The sequence below is a fragment of the Notolepis coatsorum genome, assembly GCF_963971535.1.
Source record: "Notolepis coatsorum genome assembly, chromosome: 6".
NCBI lineage: Eukaryota > Metazoa > Chordata > Actinopteri > Aulopiformes > Paralepididae > Notolepis > Notolepis coatsorum.
In genome coordinates this window covers 111,728,730-111,751,526 of record NC_140170.1, presented here as the reverse complement: position 1 = coordinate 111,751,526, position 22,797 = coordinate 111,728,730, and the positions used below count along the sequence as shown (strand labels likewise).

At 42.8% G+C, this 22,797-nt stretch overlaps 1 protein-coding gene across 1 annotated transcript in view; it reads left to right on the top strand.

Annotated features, from left to right (window-relative positions):
* The window catches only part of shmt2 (serine hydroxymethyltransferase 2 (mitochondrial)), a 166,412-nt gene that overhangs the window by 110,696 nt on the left and 32,919 nt on the right, over positions 1 to 22,797 (top strand). Inside the window, exons 6-8 of the mRNA XM_084316786.1 lie at positions 7,283 to 7,405; positions 14,104 to 14,243; positions 18,586 to 18,748. Of these exons, the coding sequence (XP_084172912.1) occupies positions 7,283 to 7,405; positions 14,104 to 14,243; positions 18,586 to 18,748 (426 nt within the window). The remainder of the gene's footprint in view (positions 1 to 7,282; positions 7,406 to 14,103; positions 14,244 to 18,585; positions 18,749 to 22,797) is intronic.

Below are 22,797 nucleotides of genomic sequence, written 5' to 3'. Positions count from 1 at the left end.
AATAAAATACTATCAGGTCAATAAACAGAGTAAATATATCTTATACAAATAACAATATATAAGGTATTTATAAGGTAACATTTATAATGACTCTGCACCCTAGCTTTATCAACAACTCTCTCTGACCTCTTGGGTCAAAAGACAGTCATTGGAATAACAAAGGAACGACAGACTGGAAGCTGGGCCTTTGTTACCAGGTGTGAATTGACATTGATTACATTGAATTCTGGGAGTGTAGTCCTTTCATCAAATGGCTGAATTGTCTTTCATTCTTTCAAAGCCCTGAACTAAGATTTGGTTAGAATGTTACCAGAATGTTTCATAGGACATTGATTGAAAACTATCGGCTCAAATTTGACAATTGATGGCTTATTTTGAAGGTATGAAGTTTCATATTATGTAAAAAAAGAAAAATGTAAAAATTCCCAGACAGGTGGGGGTGAAAATCGCCCAGACTCCCAAGGGTTTAATGACTACAGACCGGTCGCCCTGACGTCTGTAGTCATGAAGGTCTTTGAGCTCCTTGTCCTGGCCCACATGAAGTCCATCACAGACCCTCTTCTGGACCCCCTGCAGTATGCGTACAGAGCCAACCATTCCACGGACGATGCTGTGTACATGGCTCTGCATTACGTCCTGGAACACATGGACACTGCAGGGACCTACGCCAGGATTCGGTTGGTGGACTTCAGCTCGGCCTTCAACACCATCCTCCCGCACATCCTGGAGCGTCAGGTGTCCCTGCTGCTGGACTCTACCTGTAGGTGGATCACGGACTTCCTGACAAATAGGATGCAGCGGGTGAAGCTGGGAATTAACATCTCTGATCCCAAGTCCATCAGCACTTGCTCCCCGCACGGCTGTGTTTTGTCCCCCCTACTATTCTCCCTGTACACCAACAGCTGCGTCTCTCTGCACCCCTCGGTCAAGCTCCTGAAGTTTGCGGACGATACCATCCTGGTGGGTCTCATCTCCAGGGGGTATGAGTCTGCCGAGATTGAGAGGCTGTAGAGCTGGTGCAGCTGCAACAACCTGGACCTAAACGCCCAGACAACAGTGGAGATGGTGGTGGACTTCAGGCAGAAGGCAGCCACCCCCACCCCGATCATTCTGGGAGGCACCCCTGTGGCCTCTGTGGAGTCCTGCCGCTTCCTCGGCATGACACTCTCCCGGGACCTGAAATGGGAGCTGAACACCAACGCTCTCAATAAAAAGGCCTGGAAGAGGAAGTTCAGGCTGCCGACGACCATGATAGCCAGCTTTACACCTCCATCATCCAGTCCATCCTCACCCTCTCCATCATCACCTGCAGCCACGGTCAGGGACAACGCCAAGCTGCAGCGGGTGATACGCTCGGCTGCTCCCTTCCCTCCCTCGAGTCCCTACACTTCACCAGGGCCTTGAGGAGGGCAGACCCCGCCCACCCAGGTCACGACCTCTTCACCCTGCTTATCCCACGGCTACGGCTGCCCAAGACCCAAGAAAACCCGCCACAGACTCCGCTTCTTCCCCTCAGCAGCTCGCCTATGGTGAGCTGCTAGGGCTGAATTTTTTTACTTTATGTCGCACCGATAACATGTCTCCAACCACTGCACTTTATTGTCTTATCGTTGTCTCACTGTTCTGTCCTGTTTTGCACTTTCTTATTTATTATTCTTATTTGTGAAAAGTGTATGCACTCTGTACTGTTTACTCCTGGTGGTCACCAGTGAGTAGGTTTTGTGTCATGGTCTTTGCTTTGCGTTGTGGTCCTGTGGTGGACAGTCACTGGATTCTGTGGATTTATTCCTGTGATGGACAGCTCACTGGACTCTGTGGTTAATTGCCCCTTGGTAGGGCCGATGTGTGAGCTTGATTGCACCCGATTCAGTCAGCTGTGCCTATGGTAGTCTTTTAAGTTTGAATCTCACAGGATTAGCTGCTTTCTCATTCCTTTTTGTGTTGGCTATCCTTCTGGTCAGGCTTTGTTATGTTAAAGTATAGTGCTGTTCTCTGCCCTGTTCAGCATTTAGACTTTATTTTATTTCTCCTTTTATTGTAGTGGGTTTCTTTTATATATGATAGTTTATGATATGATAGTTTTCTTTAGTTTTCTTTTGAACGGTCATTAGTCCACTACTGCAGTGGTTCCCAAAGTCGGGGTCGCGACCCAAAGGTGGGCCGCGAGCAGCCACGGGAGGGCCGCGAGATGATTTCCAATTTTTTTTATTTATTTTTTTTTATTTTTTTTTGTCAGGCCACTGAACTTAGAAGCAGGCCAGGACAGTGTTTCTAGTTGTATTCTAAAATTCTATTCTATTGTATTCTAAAATGTGACTATATGGTTTTATATTAACTTAATAAATAAACAAAAACGAAAAATCGACTTATTTCAACGAACATTTCAAACTAAATAACAGATTATGCACATAAAACGCTGAAAACAACCGAAGCAACAATAGTATTTTAATGAGGCTATTATTATTATCATTATTATTTTGCAACAAGTTAGCCCTCTCATAAATAGCACATATAAATGAATAACTAACTTGAACTAACTTAATAGGATTGAAGTGATATTTGGCTTAAAAAATCGGTCGCCTGGCAAAAAAGAAAAGAAAAAAAAGCCTGACGATGTGCATTGGGCCGCGGCTTTCTGACGCCTTATTTTCTGGGTCGCGGCCTGAAAAGTTTGGGAACCCCTGCACTACTGCACATAAACTCCCTTAGTGGAGGTTTATTGTTATGTACGTTCTTTGTATAAACTCTGTTATTAGTAGGTGCATTTGTGGCTTATTTCAGTTTTTCTATAATACCTATTTAGTAGGTTTAGAGTGTTGTCCTGTTTTTTGCACTTGATTTATTTTCTTAAATACAAATTGAGGATTCCACCTGTTGTTTTCTTTTCTTCTTATCCTTAACCGATTCGTGGCCAACCATCCTTTGAAGGCCAACCACGTATATATACGTGGTAAACTCTGTTTTGCTTTTATTCCATTTTAATATCCTACTCAATGTCACAGAGCTGTATTTTGGCTGGAAACGGCATATCGGGACTCTGAAAGTGCAGTACCGGCCAGATCCTGGTATTGGCGCTGTCTCGATAATGCAGTTTCCCCTGTTGCAGACCGGGTGTCACTTTTTTTCCGCTCCGGGTTAGCTTTTCTGTTAGCCTAAAGCTATGGCTTCACCAGATCGCCTGGAATACTTTTTGCAACACCAAATTCAGTATGCAGTAAAGGAATATAGCATCAGCCAATGGACATATCGATCTACCAGATGGCGATCAAATAACTGGGAAATTATTTTTGGAATCCAACCGGCCACAGGTAAGATCGATTTGACGTCAATTTCAATCTGATCGAGCCTTGTTCTCATCCACCCGGTCAGCATATGATGTTGCAATAACAAATGCCGTTATTGGTAATCAATAATCAGAAACGACTTCCCCCGCCCCCCCCCCCCCCCCCTTTCATGCATTCATGGTGGAACATGATACCGATCATATGCATTTAGATTTTTAACTCTAGCTTGTGTAGGGTCGAAACGCCGATTTTAACGTTATTAGCTTAGCGCCCTATAACTAGCTTTGCAGGAATTACCCCAGACCATTGCGGTATATAGTTCATATTCACGACGCTATAAAACGGGAACGTATTGATGAAAAAAAAATTTCTTTATGGCATATTGAAGGGAAGGTTTATACTGTCAATTGACAATGACAATGGACACATAGCAATAATATAAAATATAGATTTAGCTCTACAAACAACCTCACACACAGTTAAAACTTGTAATGAAAAGCTGGCCTCAGAGTGGGATTAGACGGGTCCCAATGGCCCCGAATGTGTTAACTCATTGGATGCCAGTCACAATGATAGTCGGGTTAACTCGCCATCGCGAGTTAGTATAGTAGTATAGTATAGTATAGTCAGGTTTTAATCGTTATTTCTTTATTCTCATTTTCATCCATCCAGCCTGATCTTATCGTTGGGAATGGGTCTGAGCTTGCAAAAGGGCAAATACCGGCCCCTACGCCTTCCGGCTGGTATTGCACTCCACTGGGAATGGTATAGTTTATTTTCTGGGACGATCCAAGCCGTGCGGGCGTGGTTTAAATACTCAGGCGAGGTAACCTGATTTCAACGATACATCTGCGAGGCTGCCCCCCCCTCATATGCAATGCTGTTGACCGTGGCACGGACCTCCGCGCCCAGTACGTCAAATGGCGATCAGATAATTGGATTATTTCTTTTGCATTACATCAGATACAAGGTAAGAACACTATATATAAATTTGATCATTGATCTGATATGTATTTCTACCCCGATCGACGCTGTATCTGTGTGTGTATGTGTGGCTGTTTTCCGTTGGGTGCAGGAGGTGGGGGTTGGGGGGCGCCGCGCTACGAGGGCCATTTCATGTATGCACGAGGAAGGATAATAATGATGATCTAGCGTTGATTTCAGGAAGATTCGATAATCAGCCGAAAAATTACAACGTGTTTTGTGTATTCCACTAAAGGGCTATTTTAATATTCTGTCTCTGGAATTACTAGAAATCACCAAAACTATACTCGGATTCAAAACGGTATCAAACGAAAATGTACCAATGAAAAAAAACTATCCGTTTTGTACATGTTGACTGCAAGCAACTCACTGATGATCGACGGGTGTATTAGACCCATAGCCATAATTTAAGATATATTTTAAGCACTCGCAAATCTCCCAGACCTCCCATTGATTAAAGCGGTGGCGCTCTAGCGCCCTCTCGTGCACTTAAGCAATGGCGTCCAATGAGTTAATGTCTCCTTAGCAGTTTAGTGGTTATTTGTTGATATAGACTAGTTACTACAGTTTTTAATCCATGAAGCCTCAAAGGGCAAGGAGCAGATGTTTAACCCCTGCAGTAGGGCTGCACGATTCTTGCTAAAATTTGAATCACGATTTTTCTCCCTAAAAATTTAGATCACGATTCTCTCACACTATTCTTATTTTTTTCAATAAAAACATTTATTGCACTCTTTCCTAAACATATATCAAAATGCTTGACTTAAACTTAAAAGTATCTTGTAACATACAAAATAACTCGAGTCTCTTTTCCTCTCTTATGCCCGTGCGCGGGACATGCGTGCACTTTGCTCTCGTCAGTCAGCTCAGGGCGTCATTTGACAAGCGCTCTGTCAAATGACCACTTTGTCCCGACTCTAGTGTCAGAATGTTATGAAGTGGATGGCCATTTTGGATAATCATGCTGTTAAAAAAAAATTTATTCTTGCTACCGGTACACACATTACAAAATGTATTCACTCATTTTCCGTGGGATTTTTATAAAATTTGGACTGTATGACTATAAGACGTCAGGCTATGGAACCATTGTTGTCCAGCTCCTACCTCTCACCTGGAACCCAAAAACAGGAATCTGGCGACAATTCAACACAAAAGTAAGGAAAATATATTGAATTAATAGCGTGTTTTGCTTTACATCGTATAAGATAAGTGTGATTGATATCGCAACTAGGATTTTTCCGAAGCAAATAAGTCAACACGTGAATCTGACACAGTGGTGTCAGGAGAACTGCCTCTCCCTGAACGTCAGCAAAACAAAAGAGATGATTCTGGACTTCAGGAGGTCGGGGGTCAAGGACTACAGCCCCCTCAGCATCGACTGGGCACCGGTTGAGAGAGTGAACAGTTTCAAGTAGGGATGTCCCGATCGCCTTTTTTTGCTCCCGATCCAATCCCGATCATGTGATTTCATATATTTACCGATTCCGATCGTTCCAGATCCGATCTTTCACATTAGTAATCAATTTTGACAGCATTTTTGTCAGAAACTGGCCGAGCAAGACAAGCCTCTCTGTTGCCTATAGTCCTGGGCGCAAGCGCGGCGGCTCTTGTTATTACATTCATATGTGCTTCATATGAGAAATATTAAAAGTTTCAATATATGTTTGCACATTAGTATACATTCAGTGTTCGACTTACGTAATGATTAGCTCCATTCTGGTCTGAAACGCTGACGATAATCCTCAGTCACACAGCAAATAATTGCCGTTATCTGAAAAGTTAGTCTGAAAACTCCGCCTCCAGCTGCTGCTTCATGAGTTTCCTCCACGCGAAATGTCTTTGCAAACATTGCAACTGGCTTGACTTTCTATTTTAAAATGCTTAGTTCCAAACCTCTAGCAGCTGCTCAAGTCAGTGGATAACCGTGTTTCGGGAGCAACGTGTTGTTGTGATGTGACTGAGCGTCTAAAATTAAAGGGAATGTGTTTGTTGCAACGGTGTAAATTAAAGGGAATGTGTTTGTTGTGGACAATTATTCTGCTCTGTGTGACAATAAATACATTAATGATATATTATATGTAATTTAAAACCAAAACTAAGGCCTCCGTATGAGTTTAAGACGTGAACATGGTCATGTTTGTTGAAAAAAAAAAAAAAAAATTAAATCACGTGATCGGTTCGGGACATCCCTAGTTTCAAGTACCTCGGAGCCCACATATCCGAGGACTTGACATGGACCACACACATTGACAGTGTTGTGAAGAAGGCACGACAACGCCTCTACTTCCTCAGGCGCCTAATGCATCGGCGAATAGGAGCGAGTGTTTTAATGCTCCATTTCGACACAAATGCAAATACATCAGAATCATCGTCATTTAGGAATGAGATCGCATAGGTCTATGAATCGAGATCGCGATTTTTTATGATGAATCGTGCAGCCCTACCCTGCAGTCAGTACAGTATGTAGATGATTGGAGATGGGAGTCAAAATGTACCAAGGTGGACCGTCCAAGTGAAGCCTACGTGTGGGAAGCACTATTGCATTAGTTCAACCTGTTCCCTGATAGAAATGCCACCATCTCTTTGCCACTCATGTTATTCTCATTAGGCAGACAACATAGCTTGTCTGAGGAGAGATTACAGAAACTTTAGCTCTTTTCCTTTGCCAGGATTCATCTGCTGTTGAACCTCAGTTGGCTGACAACGTGTTCATCTTTTCTCTCTCTCTCTCTCTCTCTCTCTCTCTCTCTCTCTCTCTCTCTCTCTCTCTCTCTCTCTCTCTCTCTCTCTCTCTCTCTCTCTCTCTCTCTCTCTCTCTCTCTCTCTCTCTCTCTCTCTCTCTCTCTCTCTCTCTCTCTCTCTCTCTCTCTCTCTCTCTCTCTCTCTCTCTCTCTCTCTCTCTCTCTCTCTCTCTCTCTCTCTCTCTCTAACCCATGTCCCTCCTTTCCCTACTCTCTTCCGCTCTCTTGCATATATCTACCCCCCCCCCCCCTGTTTCCTCTCTCTCCCTCCAGCCTGCGACAGGACTCATAAACTACGACCAGATGGAGATGACTGCCAAGCTGTTCCGGCCCAAGCTCATCATCGCTGGCACCAGCGCCTACGCCCGCCACATTGACTACGCCCGCATCAAGAAGGTGCTCTTATCCCCATAATTTTGAACTCACCCAAGCGTTATGCTGTCACATACCAATATACACATATGCATACTAGAGATGGGCATTGAATGGGTTACCAAGTACGTCCACTAGAAGTGCTTGTTTTTGCCACTGAAACAGAAATATTGCTCTGAAATCCTGCGAGGCGTGAGTTGTTGCAGGAAGACAACCATGGAACCCTCAGGGAGTCGGAGAGGAGTAATGTTACTGCAAAAAGTTTGTTACTTTGGAATACAGCTAGCTTAGCATTAGCTAAAGGATAAAACAGTAGTTTGTGTTGGTGCATTTCCAAATTGTGCCAACAACATTGTTGCCAACTTTGCATAGCATTCATAGACTATTGATATGGACACGCTGAAGTTGTGGCTAGCTAACTGTTAACGTTAGTTGTGCTACATGGAACCAAACACTGCCACTACTGCTAGCCAAAGAAGAGAAGACATTCTGTACCAAAAATGTTCTTAAGAAATCTGCCGTTCCATGAGTGCTGGTCTCTCCACCCTGCTGGATCTCCCAGATAGAGTGGAGGTAATGTAATTATTACAAATGATAACTGATGATTGACAATAAGCATTAAGCATTGAAACAGTATTGCTGTGCATTGTTATTGCTGCTGCCATGCCTTTCAAGATATGTTATAGAAATAGATTTGCCTTCACAAGTAATTGATCACTACTCAAGTATTTAATGTGATCAATCGATCTGGGAAAACATTACTCACGCACATCTGTAATGCGCGCACACACACACACACACATTCGCATACCTGCTACCATTCTATTCATTCTCCCTTCCTTTTTCCTGCATTAGCCTTCAGACCATCTCTCTCTCTCCTTATTTAAAACTCACCCAACCTTTACAGTATCACACACATACCAGCATATACACGTACGTACACATACACAAGTACACACACACTACACAATACAAAGTCGTACACACACGCACATGCAACACACACATATACACCTGCTGATTTTACTCTTCCTGCGTTAGCGGTCAGACCCATCTCTCAGTCCTTATTTAGGAGCCAGTCAGCCTTTACCTCGCTCACACACACACACCTGCTCTCCCCTCCTGTTAGGAGCCAGTCAGCCTTTACCTTACCTCGCTCACACACACACACAGACACACACACACACACACACACACACACACGCACACACACACACCTGCTCTCCCCTCCGGTTAGGAGCCAGTCAGCCTTTACCTTACCTCGCTCACACACACACACACACACCTGCTCTCCCCTCCGGTTAGGAGCCAGTCAGCCTTTACCTCACTCACGCACCTGCTCTCCCCTCCGGTTAGGAGCCAGTCAGCCCTTACCTTGCTCACACACACACCTGCTCTCCCCTCCTGTTACGTCTCACTTGGCTGTTCACCAAGGCTCACTGTTCCCACAAAAAACACAACCCTCCTACTACTTTTGTTCCACAATAGAGCTTCTAAACACTCTTGCATTCAAAAAGTTTTTTTCACACACCGGCTTACACTTACAGTAGTACGCACAAACCTGCATATAATACTAAGTCACACTCTCTCGCTTTCTCTCTCACGCGCACTCTTAACCCACTCACTGTAACTCTCTCTCCCACCCAGGTACAAACACACACAAAGACACACGCATGCACACACAGCAACTTCCCAACCTCACACCTCACTGCTCTCTTTCAGACGAGTGGCCCCTCCGTCTGTTTTTGCGTTATGCCCACCCACCGGTACCGCCATTCAGTCCATGACTGTTCCCCATTGTCGCAGAGTTCGACCGACAGCGTCAGATGGAGGGCTCCCGTTGTTGGGAGACCTGTGCTGAAGAGAGGCCATATTCCACCCTCACTGGCACCTCTCTCTCAAACTACGTACTGTTTGATGGTGTAGGCCGCCCCAGCCATGCTCTTCTCCAGGTTTGGCAGGGTTAGTTTAGAAAGTTTGCAATGGTTTGTTTTTGTTTGTTTATTTATTTATTTATTTACCTACCGTCCCCTACGGTGTTTCACATGTTTAGTTCCCCCCATCGGTGTGGAGTAACCACGGTACATACGGTCTGTGTTCCTCCTCCTTGCCCCCTCCAGACACCCTGCCGTCTCCCTTGCCTCCTAATCTCATAAACATGTGCTGATCCAGTTTGGATATGAAAGGAAGGGAGATGCATATTAATTGGAGCTCTAAAAAAGGTTTGTTTATCGCTCTGATCGCTTGCCAGCGAGTCATTTGCATGTTAGTGAGCTATTTATTGTTTGTGGCTTTTTCAATAAATGCTGGCAGAGAAGGGTGCAGGCTTTATTGAATATGCTGTAATGTTTCCTGGCCTCTGAGGACTGGTGGAGAATGTAATTAATGTCATGCTGGCCTGTCGCTTGCTGTTTTTGATTTTCTCCTTTTTTGAAAGAAGGGTGCTCCTGACGGTGACCTAGAATAAGTGATTGCAGCCTAAGCTCGGGGCAGAATGTTCTATATAGCGTCTAGAGATCGTATCTCGCATGTTTGCGTATAGGCTGTTTAATAAATTATCCTGTTTGACTTAGAATTGTTTAGCTCATGTCTAGAGTTATAGTGTATGTATGTGTCCATACCGTAGTTAGTTATAATGTATGTACGTATCCTCCATACTGTAGTTAGTTATAGTGTATATAAGTGTCCATACAGTAGTTAGTTATAATGTATATGTATGTGTCCATACTGTAGTTAGTTGTAGTGTATGCAAGTGTCCATGCTGTAGTTAGTTGTAGTGTATGTAAGTGTCCTCCATACTGTAGTTAGATATAGTGTATGTAACTGTCCATACTGTAGTTAGATATAGTGTTGTATATAGTGCTGCACTTCCTGGTTTAATAGCACAGTCTTCAGGTGCTCAGAGTCAGAGATATATATATATCTGTATGTCATGCATGTCTGAAATGTCACGATTAGATTTGTACATAATCCAACATATGTGTAAAGAAACAACATATTCCAGTTAACAGTATATTTTTTTAATGATTTGTTACGGTATAAATTAGGTTAACTGGAGCTTAGTATTGCTGGCTGGCTAAGGGGCTTGTCGCGGCTCATGCGCATGCGCGGGCGTAAGCGATAACTGGCGGCGATAAGGGGGGCGTAATAGTGTAGGGTCACGTGGGCTTAGTGGCCAATCAGAGGAACCCGGAAACCCAACTGCGTTGTAGAAAGCATACACGCCACCGGACGCAATGCTGACTGAACGCATGAGCCACCTCATTTCACCCACTGCGCGTCCTTTGAGAGCGATATGCACCGACTTTGTGTCGGAAAAAGCCGCACAAACCCTTTGTGGATTCCGCCCATAGTGTAATACTGTGTCTATACTGTAGTTAGATATAGTGTATGTAAGTAGGGCTGCACGATATGACGATATTATATAAATATCGGGTACAGTTCATTAACGATACACTTTTTAAACGTATCGTGGATATCGTGATGTTTTGCCCTCGCGTTAGAGGATTGTGTCGCGTCAATCTGGTCCACACGTTCAAACTTTGAAAAAAGTTTCAGTCAAGCGACCTGCACAACCCCGCCCCCACACACACGCGCGCTACTGCATCAAAGTTATTTTAACAAAGGCATTCGTTTTGTGGCATTAACGTTATATTAGTTACACGTTCAATAACATCAGGATATTTACCCGACCATAGCTAGCATTGTTTTTCTTGGTCATTCATAGCTCAGTTCCTTCCTTTGCTCAGAGAGCCCGTACTGAATTGTACCCATTCTGCAATCTGTTAATAAAGTTTTCAATTAGACAAATTTATAGGAAGCTTTTATTATAACATTCATGCAGTAAAATCATCATGCCTCGTTTGGTACTCCTGCGGAGCGCTGGTAGCTCTACTCGTGGGCGCTGGGGAGCTAATAACATCCGGTAGGTTTGTTGTGGTTCTGTCGTGTAGATCAATGGCGGACTTCCCGGAAGTAAAACAAACGAATAAGCGATTGCCGATTGGTGGTAAGAACAGCAGAGGCGGGTGCAAGCGGTCTGACGTAATTGGCAGAATCGACTGTCAATCAAAATTGTTCTGTTGCCGTCTGTCTGAATGAATGAAAACTTTATTAACAGATTGCAGAATGGGTACAATACAGTACAGCTCAATACACACAATTGTTAACACAATGGGGACGAACAACGTATATATCCATGTTTTTTCGATTCCACCCGTTGTGGACAGAAGCACGGATATATCCGTGGCAAGTTGTTATTGCTTTTATTCCATATTAATAACCTATTCAAGGTCGCCGAGCGGCACTGCAGATTTACCCTACTCTATGAATTCGAGAAGGTGCAATACCGGCCAGATCCTCTTAGGGGCGCTATCGCGATAATGCAGTGTGCCCTGTGGCTGAACGGATCAGTATTTTTTTTTTTTTACTTTCAATGGAGATTTCAGTTAGCAGGATTCTAGATGTGCAGCATGTAGCTTGGATTACGTTTTGCATCGCAGATTTCACCATGCAATAAGGGGATTTATCATCAGCCAATGGACATATCGATCTACCAGATGGCGATCGATAACGGGGAAATGCTCGGGGGGATCCCACCGGACCACGGTAAGATCTTTTTCACGTAAAGTACATCCCGATCTGGCCTTGTTTTGATAGCCATCCAGGCGTTCGGCCTATGAGGCTAACGCGGTTATTGGTAATCAATAATCCGAAACGACGTCCCCCGCCCCCCCCCCCCCCCCCCCCCTTTCATGCATACATGCGTGAGGATCGTGCTGATCATATGCAGTTTGAGTTTTAACTGGAGCGTATCTATAACCGAAATGCCATTGGATTTAACGTTATTAGCTATTAGCCCATTATCTTGGCTTCCAGGAAATATACTAGACCAAATCCGGTATAATGCTTATATTCACGGCGCTTTAAAATGAGAACGTATTGATGAAAAAAAAATTTCTTTAAGCCATTTTGAAGGGACGGTTTATGGTCTCAATTCACAATGAGAATGGACAGATAGCAATACTATAAAGTATAGATTTAGCTCTACAAACAGCCCCACGTCTGTTTACATTTCACGGTCCTCTTGAGATTAATTAGACTCATCCCAGTGGCCGTGAAAGTGTTAAGGGGATGCAGACCAGAGAAAGACTTTCGTCTTGTTTACTTCAGGGTCCCCCATTTCTACCATGCATTGCTTTGGTTGAGAGAGATGGTGCCCTCTTATTAAAACTCATAAACAAGTCTTGAGCAAGACAAGTTAGTCTGTTAGGTTATGAAAGCCAGTGAGTATTGTATGACGCAGACTTCAGCAATAATCATGACTCATGAGCATTATAAAATAAAAACACACACATGGCATGGTGGAATACCATAAACATATTTCTTGATGTTTCCTTTTTTTAAGTAAGTAAAGAGGCCTATGTTCATATCGGTGAGCACAATTTGTAACACAAAAAGAGAGACGTGTAGCCTATTTATTTATTTAATATTTTATTTATTCATTTTATTATTATTTTATTTGTTGCCATGTCTAAAATAATAAAGTCAAGCATAGGGCTAAAACATTTTCATAAACATTATACTTTTTTGTTATATGGTTATAATAAAAGGCTTTTTTACATAAGGGTCCTCTATTTTCAATTCATCAAAACATTTAGAGACATACAAATATACAGTAGTTTCATAAAAATGCTAAAATGCTAAATATATGCAATATATAATCTAATAATCCAATAATCTAAATCTAATATATAATATAAAAATGCTAAATGCATGGTCTTTTGTCTTTAATGTTAGCTTGCAAACTCAAATACTGTCTTGGTAAGCCTCATAATGAATTGTTTGGGAAAAAAAGGAAAAACATTGTGATGTGTATCGTGTATCGCCGAAAGGTCAGAAAATATCGTGATATCATATTTAGGCCATATCGCCCAGCCCTATGTAAGTGTCCTCCATACTGTAGTTAGTTAAAGTGTGCAAGTGTCTATACTGTCAGATCTAGTGTATGTAAGTGTCCATACTGTAGTTAGATATAGTGTATGTAAGTGTCCATACTGTAGTTGGTTATAAAGTATGTAAGTGTCCATACTGTAGTTATAAAGTATGTGTCTATACTGTAGTTGGTTATAAAGTATGTAAGTGTCCATACTGTAGTTATAAAGTATGTGTCTATACTGTAGTTGGTTATAAAGTATGTAAGTGTCCATACTGTAGTTATAAAGTATGTAAGTGTCCATATTGTAGTAGTGTGTAAGTGTCCATACTGTAGTAGTATGTAAGTGTCCATACAGTAGTAGTATGTAAGTGTCCATACTGTAGTAGTATACAAGTGTCTATACTATCTAATCCTCCTCTGGTCTTTGTTACTATGGGTTTATCTCTGGTGGCTCACCACATCCTAAGAGTAACAACCCATTTTAATGAGAAACTTAATTGACATATCTCAAACCCTGCCCTCTTTTATTGATCCTCCAATCCAAACTGTCAGTTCTCTGAGGTTTGAGATCTACTGTAGGTAAATTTGCCATTTGGGACCCAGGCTGAAAAGGTCTATGAATCCCTCCCTTAGTGTATTGTAAAAACAAGCATAACATTCATCCTAATCCTGCTGTTTTCTCTCTCTCTCTCTCTCACTCTCACTCGCTCTCTCTCTCTCTCTCTCACTCTCGCTCTCTCTCTCGCTCTCTCACTCGCTGGCACACACTTTCTCTCTCTCTTAGCTGTGTACGGAGCTGAAAGCCTACCTACTGTCAGACATGGCCCACATTGCCGGCCTGGTGGCAGGCAAGGGCGTCCCCTCTCCCTTCGACTACTCTGACGTAGTCACCTCCACCACACACAAGTCCCTGCGGGGAGCCAGGTGAGGAGAAGGAGACCAGAGCTTTTCATTACCACATGTGAAAGGTTAGACCGGTGCCAATACTATACCTGGGATTCGATGCAGATACCAAAACAATACTTTTTTCAATACCTTACCTTACTTTGCTGAGTTATGTGCATATTTTATATTGTAAAATTCTGTTTGGCTGGCAGAATAATTCAAGTACCTGATGGTGAATTACCATTATTGGCCTGAGATGTATTTTTGCACTAAATTACACCTGAAAAAGTTACATTTTCTTATATTGGCAGACTAGAGATTAGAGGAAAGAAAGTTAACCTCTTAACAGGCACCCAGAAAAGTGGCAATTTTTTTTACTTTAACTTGAGGACTGCATACTTTTTTTGCAAAGCTTAGCTTTATACTTTATACTTATAGCACATGCATGAGCCTGGTCTCTTTTGAAAGATAACATTCTGAAGTTACTAATGCAAAAAAGGTAAATCACTTTTAGTGCTAATGAAATAGAGTAACAGCGGTCTGAACTTGAGTTGAACTTGTGTACTCACATTTTTATGTAGTGGTTGGAATATATATAAAAATATATATATAGAGGAAAATAGGTATAAGCTGGAAAACACTGCGGTTCCATAGCCTGAAGCATTATGTAGTACAGGTTAGGGCTGGGCGATATGACCAAAAACGTTATTGCGATACAATTATTTTCATATAATTCGATATCGATAATTATCGTCGATATAATGTCTGTCAAGTTTAATTAACTTCTTATGCTGCTGCGAATGTCTCGAGTCGAGTTGATGTCGTCATCAGTCCGCGCACGTTAGCAGTTAGCCGACAAGCGGAATATCTCATGACAATGTAATAAATATGACACTAAAATACTCTCTTCCGCCACAATATATTGAAACGACGTCCACTGTATACCCCACACTACTATAAACGTGGCCTCAGAATTCGCGCCACACACATACTCGGCACGTAAATATATAATATAGCGCCGTGCAAGCTAGTTATCCTAGCCAGCCTTGTTTACTACTAGAGTCCTACCTCTCTACCCAGAGGTGCACCGCGGGTCTCCTTCACTGTCGGCCATCTCCTTCACTGATTGGTTGTTAGTTCGTGTGCTGATATCCAAGCTTGGAAAATCGATATATCGAAAATTTTGCGACCACGTTTCATGTTTATTTCGAGGAAATAATTTATCGCGATAGTTATCGTTATCGTTTTATCGCCCAGCCCTAGTACAGGTCAACATTTTATAAAGATCCATTCAGAAATGAGTTTTTGAGAGATGTCCGAGTATACCTGGCGACAAAAAAAAAAGCTCTCCAAAATCCATTTCCTCATCCATGGTCATTCATTCTGAAGTGTGATTCACTTCTGGTTTTCGCTCGTCAACTTTCACCTAGATCCCTTATTCACACCCCCCCCCCCCCCCCCTTCGAACGGCAACAAATAGATCTTTCGAACGATAATTTATATGTTCGGCAAAAAATGCAGCCCTGAGCCGTGACTTTGTGCGTTCCGGCCACGGGCACGTCGGCCCGACGGCGGTACCCCACCTGTTAAGAGATTCATCTTTGGAGTGACAATTGATTCCTCGCAATCTCTTGTTTCCTATGATACCATTGACTTTGTATAAAATTTGCTTAAAAACGGAACCACCCACTACAGCCTCTGTAAGACCGTAACGTTCATTTCAGATGATCCACCTGCTTGTCATTAGGTTTCAGAGGGTTGAAAGTAGTGTAACTGCCTCCGTGTTCAAGTTCTTCTTCTTCTTTAGAATTTCCGGCAGTGTAGACGCATCGTGGCGTATTACTGCCCTCCGCAATTTTTTTGATGAGCTCTTCTTCTTCTTCTTCTTTCTTCTTTTGAATTTCCCGCAGGCGTATTTCTGCCCTCCTCAGTTCTTATACTACGCTAGTGGTGTGCCATAGTTAGGCCTCTGGTAAACCAACTTTTGATTGTTTACCCTCTTCTTCTCCTCATCTTCAAAACACACTATCTCCTTCTTCTCTGCTCCTCTTGCCTGTCCAATACTAATAAATACAATAACGCTATATCCTCTGGTACAACTCTGAAGCATGCAGAAATGTCAGCACTGCCTCTGTGATCAGCTGGTGGTTCTCATTATCCATGCCAAAGAAAGATTTAAGAGAGAAGGAAGAGACTCCCAACTCTACCAGACTTTTATAAAAGTCATAGCAGAACCTTCTAGAACTGCACTGTTAGCTATATAAATGCGAGGCGACAGAGGTACGTTTAGGGTCGTAAATGTGTGTCTTATATGTAGGCCGACCATGTAGCTCGGGCGCTAGCTAAAGGCTTGCTAAGCATCCATGATTGACGGCCGTACTGTGCTTGTAGGTTAAGTTCAGTGGGTTAACAACATTGCAAAGACCGGCGCCTAGAGCTGCCGCGGTATTGATCTTTTCCTTACCGCACAAATTTGCAAAATATTTCGTACCGCGACGATAACCACAAAAAAAAAGTTTGAAAGCATTTTTTTTTTTTTTTTTTTAGTCTACTCTTTATAGCATATAGCCTGCCTCTAGTCTAATGGCGCTTTTCCACTGCATAGTACCTACTCGACTCGACCCGCTTTAGGTACCTGGTACTTCGTTCCTTTTCCACTGCAGGTACTACTCCGTTTGTCTCCGTGTGGGGATGCAGGCGGGGCCGCTTGTGTACACTGAAAGCTCCATGAGCATAGCTATGTCCGAGGGCTTGCAGCAAGCCAGAGTTTAACACCGTTTCAATCAATCAATCAATCAATCAATCAATAACAACATTACCAGACTCTCGTTGTGTCTATTCTGCTAAAGCGAATGTTACCTCTCATTGTGTCTATTCTACCAAGCAACCCGGGTTTAACGTTACCTCTCGTGTATATCTGCTGACGTTAGCGTTAGTATTAGGCTAACAACAACAAGCTTAACACATCAGCGATCTTGTTGTGACACTCTCCGCTCGGTGGTAAATTGGGTTGATGTCGGTTTTGTTTCATCAATAACTGAGGCCGAATACACAGTGAATCCATCCTTTTTTGTTTATTGCACTTGGTGCTGTTGCAACCAAATCCTGAATGAAATGCATCCTTAGCGAGGCAGTAAAGATGGCGGCTTTCTGCTTTTGTGCAGGAAGCTCCAACATGTGACGCGTCTCTCTTCTGACCAATCGGTGGTCTGCAGTGTTTCACGTGACTTTTCTGGTACCACTTCTACCCAATAGGGTCGCTTGGAACCGAGTAGGGTATATCTGCAGAGCCGCAAGCCCAACGTCTGGGCGCTACTTTATTATTATTATAAAAAACAGCAGTGATGCGGTATTCAGCCTACTGTAACTCTGCGGTGGGCGTGATGCAACAGCGATACCGCGGTAATGCGGTTATCGCGGCAGCTCTACCGGTGCCACTCCGAGACAAGTAGAGATAATATGTATGTTGTTATGGTTTGATCTGTGATTTATTGTATTTCCTGTATGTGTTCACAGTTTTCACGGTTCGGATTAAAGCGGTTCGGTTCGGACTGAAATAAATCCAATCAGTAAATATCAAGAACGTGTTGCGTCATCATTGCAGGAGAGGAAGTTACAAGTAGGCCAAGTTAACCAAGGTCAGGACTGAATACGCTGAATGAATAACCGTCTCCTGGATATGAACTAATTCAGTGAGCTGCAGAGAAGGATCCTGCTGAATGTGCTTTGTGTATTGTTTGTTCATAAGATATAATGAACAGTATAAATGCAATCAGGATGTGGCTAATTGCATCTAATGTAGCTTGTTACCTTGTGGTTATGACATCATTGAACTGGGATAAATGAGTCAGTTGAGTCTGCTTGTGTAGTACTCTGTAGTACTGTTGACAAATTGACATATCGTGGTTTATTACCAGAATAGCAGTGGTGGCCAGAAGGTTAGAGAAGCAGGCTTGTGACCGGAAGGTTGCCGGTTCGATCCCTGAGCGGCAGGAAAAATCTGGACGGGGAAGAGAATTAATAACAACACTCTCCCGTCCCTCAACACCAACCACTGAAATGCCCTTGAGCAAGGCACTTAACCTCCAACTGCTCCAGTGGAGTTGCTCAGAGGCCAACAGTGTCAGACTGTGGTCGTGCTGGGCAGCTCCCAGGTGTGAATGTAACTGTGTGAATGTGAAGCAGGGCGTTGCTGAAGAAGAGCATCCAGCTCAGAGAACCTACCCTAATAAAGGTTAAAAAATAGAAATGTTTATTTTATTAAGTTGAATCCCCACCATATTCCTGTTGAACTCAGAGCAACCACAATAAAAGATGGTGATCAGGAAAAGGAGCTAAACTGACCCTTCATCAGTAATATACAAACATACTTTTCCTTCAGGGCTGGCCTAATCTTCTACCGTAAGGGCGTTCGCTCTGTGGACAAGAAGGGCAAGGAGATTGTGTACGACCTGGAGGACAAGATCAACTTCTCCGTCTTCCCCTCCCTGCAAGGCGGACCTCACAACCATGCCATCGCTGCAGTGGCTATAGCACTCAAACAGGTCAGACACACAAAGGCATCCTCTCACTAAAGGGAGGAAAGAACTGATGTGCTTTAGTGGAGGGAAAGTTGGCCTAACACTTGAAATAACACACTGAAAATAAATGTTATTTTGTCACACCACAGAAACATTTGTTATTAACCACCCAGACAAATGTGAACGATTAAAACCTTAATTTACAACTATTATAAAACCCAGATCACACTTGATTGACAGCTCTCTTTCATCTCCATTATTTTTCCATTCAATCATTAAAATATTTTGCTATAAACTACCAAATTTATCAAATGGACCTTACTTGACTAACTAGCAAATCTGTGTTTTTATTTAACTATACCTTCCAGAGTATGCCGCTAATTGTTTTATCATTTTCCATTCACATACATGCAACGTTAGCATTAGCTTTGCTATGCTACACTTTTGAGCTACTATCAACTACTATCACACACTAGTGCTAAGGGTGGCTCCAGTGTGTCATGACAGCCATGGCATACATTACAGCAATGTAAACACACATGCTCTTTGACTTGGTATCAGATATAGTGTGGAAGAAAAACCAGGAGTATGAGACCAGTATGTACTAGTGTACATATAGAATATACTTGTGTGGAGGACTGTGTGTTTAGCAGGCATTCCATGGCCAAACTTAGAGGATGTGAACAAGTGAACTCTTGACAGTTCTCAGATCTGAATTAGACTTCCGAAAGCCTTTATATTTCCACGTGACCTTTTTGCTAATCCCTCGTCCACACAAGAGCAAGGCATGTGGACCAATCACAGCGCCTGCCGTGCTGCATCGCCCACAGTTATATTTTGGGAGAGGTGGACGTAGCCATCGCTGGTAGGCTCTTCATTCTGCATGCGGTACCTGCGATGCCCTGGGCGTCACTTTGACGTTTAATTATACATTTGCCTTAACTCTTTGGACGCCAGACACGATGATAGTCGGGTTATCTCGCCATGCGTTGAGTGCCAGAACCCCCGAAAACCCGAGTATAGCCGGGTTTTCATCATTATTTCTTTTATTCGATATTTCCAGTCATTACAGGCACACGGACTCAGGGTTAACATGGGGAATCATCCTGAGAATGCCAAAGTGCAATACCGGCCGCATCCACCCAGGTGGCAGTATTGAGCACCCTTTGAAACATTATATCTTGGCCTGTGCGTCGATCAAATGTCTCTGGGCCCACTTCTTTTGTCCGGCGAGGCGGGCGGGTATCCCGATCCCATTGAGAAGCGTCAAATGCCTCCGACGCATCTATTGTGGTTGATTATGTTGGCGACACGATGGACACCGGTACTTGGACTCACGATCAGACTATTGTAATATTCTTTTTGGGGTACCTCCTAGTGAAGGTAAGGATTAAATTATATCAAACCTGCTTTGATCCAACCATAATTTCACCTGTGTAACGTTACTCCACAACGTATGCCGTTGGTGACGATCAAAGCCCCAAAAACGACCCCCCCCCCCCCCCCCCCCCTTCATGCATTCATGATGAAACATAATACCTATTATATATATTTGATTTGGAAGTAGTAGCGTGTCCAGGCGAGAAACGGCAACCCTTTTAGTGAAATTCACGTTTTTGCTGCATATCGTCATTTTCTAGGATTAGACAGGATCACTCTAAAACGATACTGATATTCACCATGGTATAACACGCGAACGTATTGAAGAAATTCTTTTTCACATATTGAACGATAGATAGGTGATGTCAAATGGGCTATAGTATTGTATCCATAGCTATAATATAGAATATATATATATAGCCCTACAAACACAGCCACTTATTCCTATCTTTTAGAGCGTTGGCGTGGTAGGAACAAAGATGCTCTAGGCTTCCGGCGCTGATTGAGTTAAGGGCATAAGAGAGCATAACATCAGTATCATCCTTTTTTTTTAACAAGGTTTTTTTATTTGAAAGTTTTGTTTTTAACAGGCGGTCCCACATAGACAGGGTCAATTTTCAGAAAATCATAACCCTGAAGGCATTTCGTGTTTATTTTTGGTACACAACATTTCTAGGGGTATTACGGGGTGCTGAATCCAAATCTGCTGTATACCAAGCTCAAAAATGTCAAATAAGGCCTCGAAATTGATAAATCCAACATGGCCGCCAGCGCCAGGCTGAAATCTATTTAAGTGCATAACTTTTTTACTAAACAAGGTAGAAACATGAATGAAATGTGTTTTTATATGTTTGCATACATGAGGAATTTAAAATCATATGCTGATTTTAGATCAGTTGTGAAAATGTTGCTTGAAATTCATATTTATAGCAGAAACGGTGGTCGTTATTGATGCATAACTCATCAACCAAATAAGAAAGAAAAGCAGGATGATCCCAGGCCATGGATTTATTCAACAAACTCTTTCTCTTGAATTTTTTAATCAACATGCCATTTATGCAAATTAGATAGTCCTTAATATGCGTACAGTAGCTTAGGTACAGTAATTTATTGTCAGTCATCAATCGTATTCAGGCAGGTGTCGCAGGTGTCTTGGAGTTGCATGATTCATCCAATGCCACTTTTCCTGAATAGAATAGAATAGATTATAATATAATAAAATAAAAATATTATTTTACCATATCAATATAAGTGAATGTTCAAGTTTCTTTATTAGTTGTCATACAGAATACAGAATACTTTGCATGAAATGTTTCTTTCTGTGTTGCTCCTGAGAGTGTGCTAGATAATAACAAGATAGTATAAAATAAGTATAATAAGTATAAAATAGAAAGTCAAGAAGTCAAGTACGTAAACAAGTATAAACAATAAAAATTGTTCAGTGTATCTATATATACAGTATGTACAGCTGGTACAAAAATGGTGATGTATAGCTTAGCTTGTGGTGCCACCTTGTAGTGGTGAGGAAGGAATGAGAATGATGTGCAATTTCCTTACCAATAATATAAATATAAAGTGTAAAGTGTGTCTAAAGTGGTAAAGTGGGTCATACAGTGTGTTTTTTATTTAAGTGAGTGTATGTGCGCTGTGGGTGTGTTGATGGTTTGCTTATTGTTCATTGTTCATTCATTGAGCATCCTCATGGCCTGGGGATAGAAGCTCCTTCTAAGTCTCTCTGTGCTTGCCATGAGACTCCGGTATCGCTTGCCTGACCGCAGCAGTTCAAAGAGGCAGTTGTTTGAGTGGCTGGAGTCTTTGATTATTCTCTTAGCCTTGCCCATGCACCGCTTGTTGTAAATGTCTTGGAGAGTGGGAAGCCCACCTTCAATTGTGCGTTCGGCTGAACGGGCCACTCTCTGTAGTCTGCTGCGGTCTTGTGCAGTGCTATTCCCAAACCAGGAGGTGATATTGCCAGTCAGGATGCTCTCTATTGTGCATGAGTAGAAGTTCTTGAGGATCTTCTGACTCACGTTGAACTTCCTTAAGCGCCTAAGGAAGTAGAGGCGTTGTCGTGCCTTCTTGATAACACTGTCAATGTGTGTGGTCCATGTCAAGTCCTCGGATATGTGGACTCCGAGGTACTTAAAACTGTTCACTCTCTCAACCGGTGCCCCGTCGATGCTGAGGGGGCTGTAGTCCCTGACCCCGACCTCCTAAAGTCCACAATCATCTCCTTTGTTTTGCTGACGTTCAGGGAGAGGCTGTTCTCCTGGCACCATCCCGCCAGGACCTTGACCTCTTCCAGGTAGGCCCTCTCGTTTGCAGAGATCAGGCCCACCACTACTGTGTTGTCAGCAAATTTGATGATTGTGTTGTTGTTCCGCTGTGCCACACAGTCATGTGTGTACAGGGAGTGGAGGAGGGGACTCAGGACACAGCCCTGGGGGTCCCCTATGTTGAGAGTGATGGATGAGGAGGTGCAGTTGCATGCTCTCACCACCTGGGGTCTGCCCATCAGGAAGTCCAAGACCCACTGGCAGAGGTCATAGTTCAAGCCCAGGTCCCTGAGCTTGGCTATGAGTTTGGAGGGGACTATGGTATTGAATGCTGAGCTGTAGTCGATGAATAGCATTCTCACATAGTTCCCCTGCCTCTTGTCCAGGTGTGATGCTGCTGTGTGCAGCACATGGGCT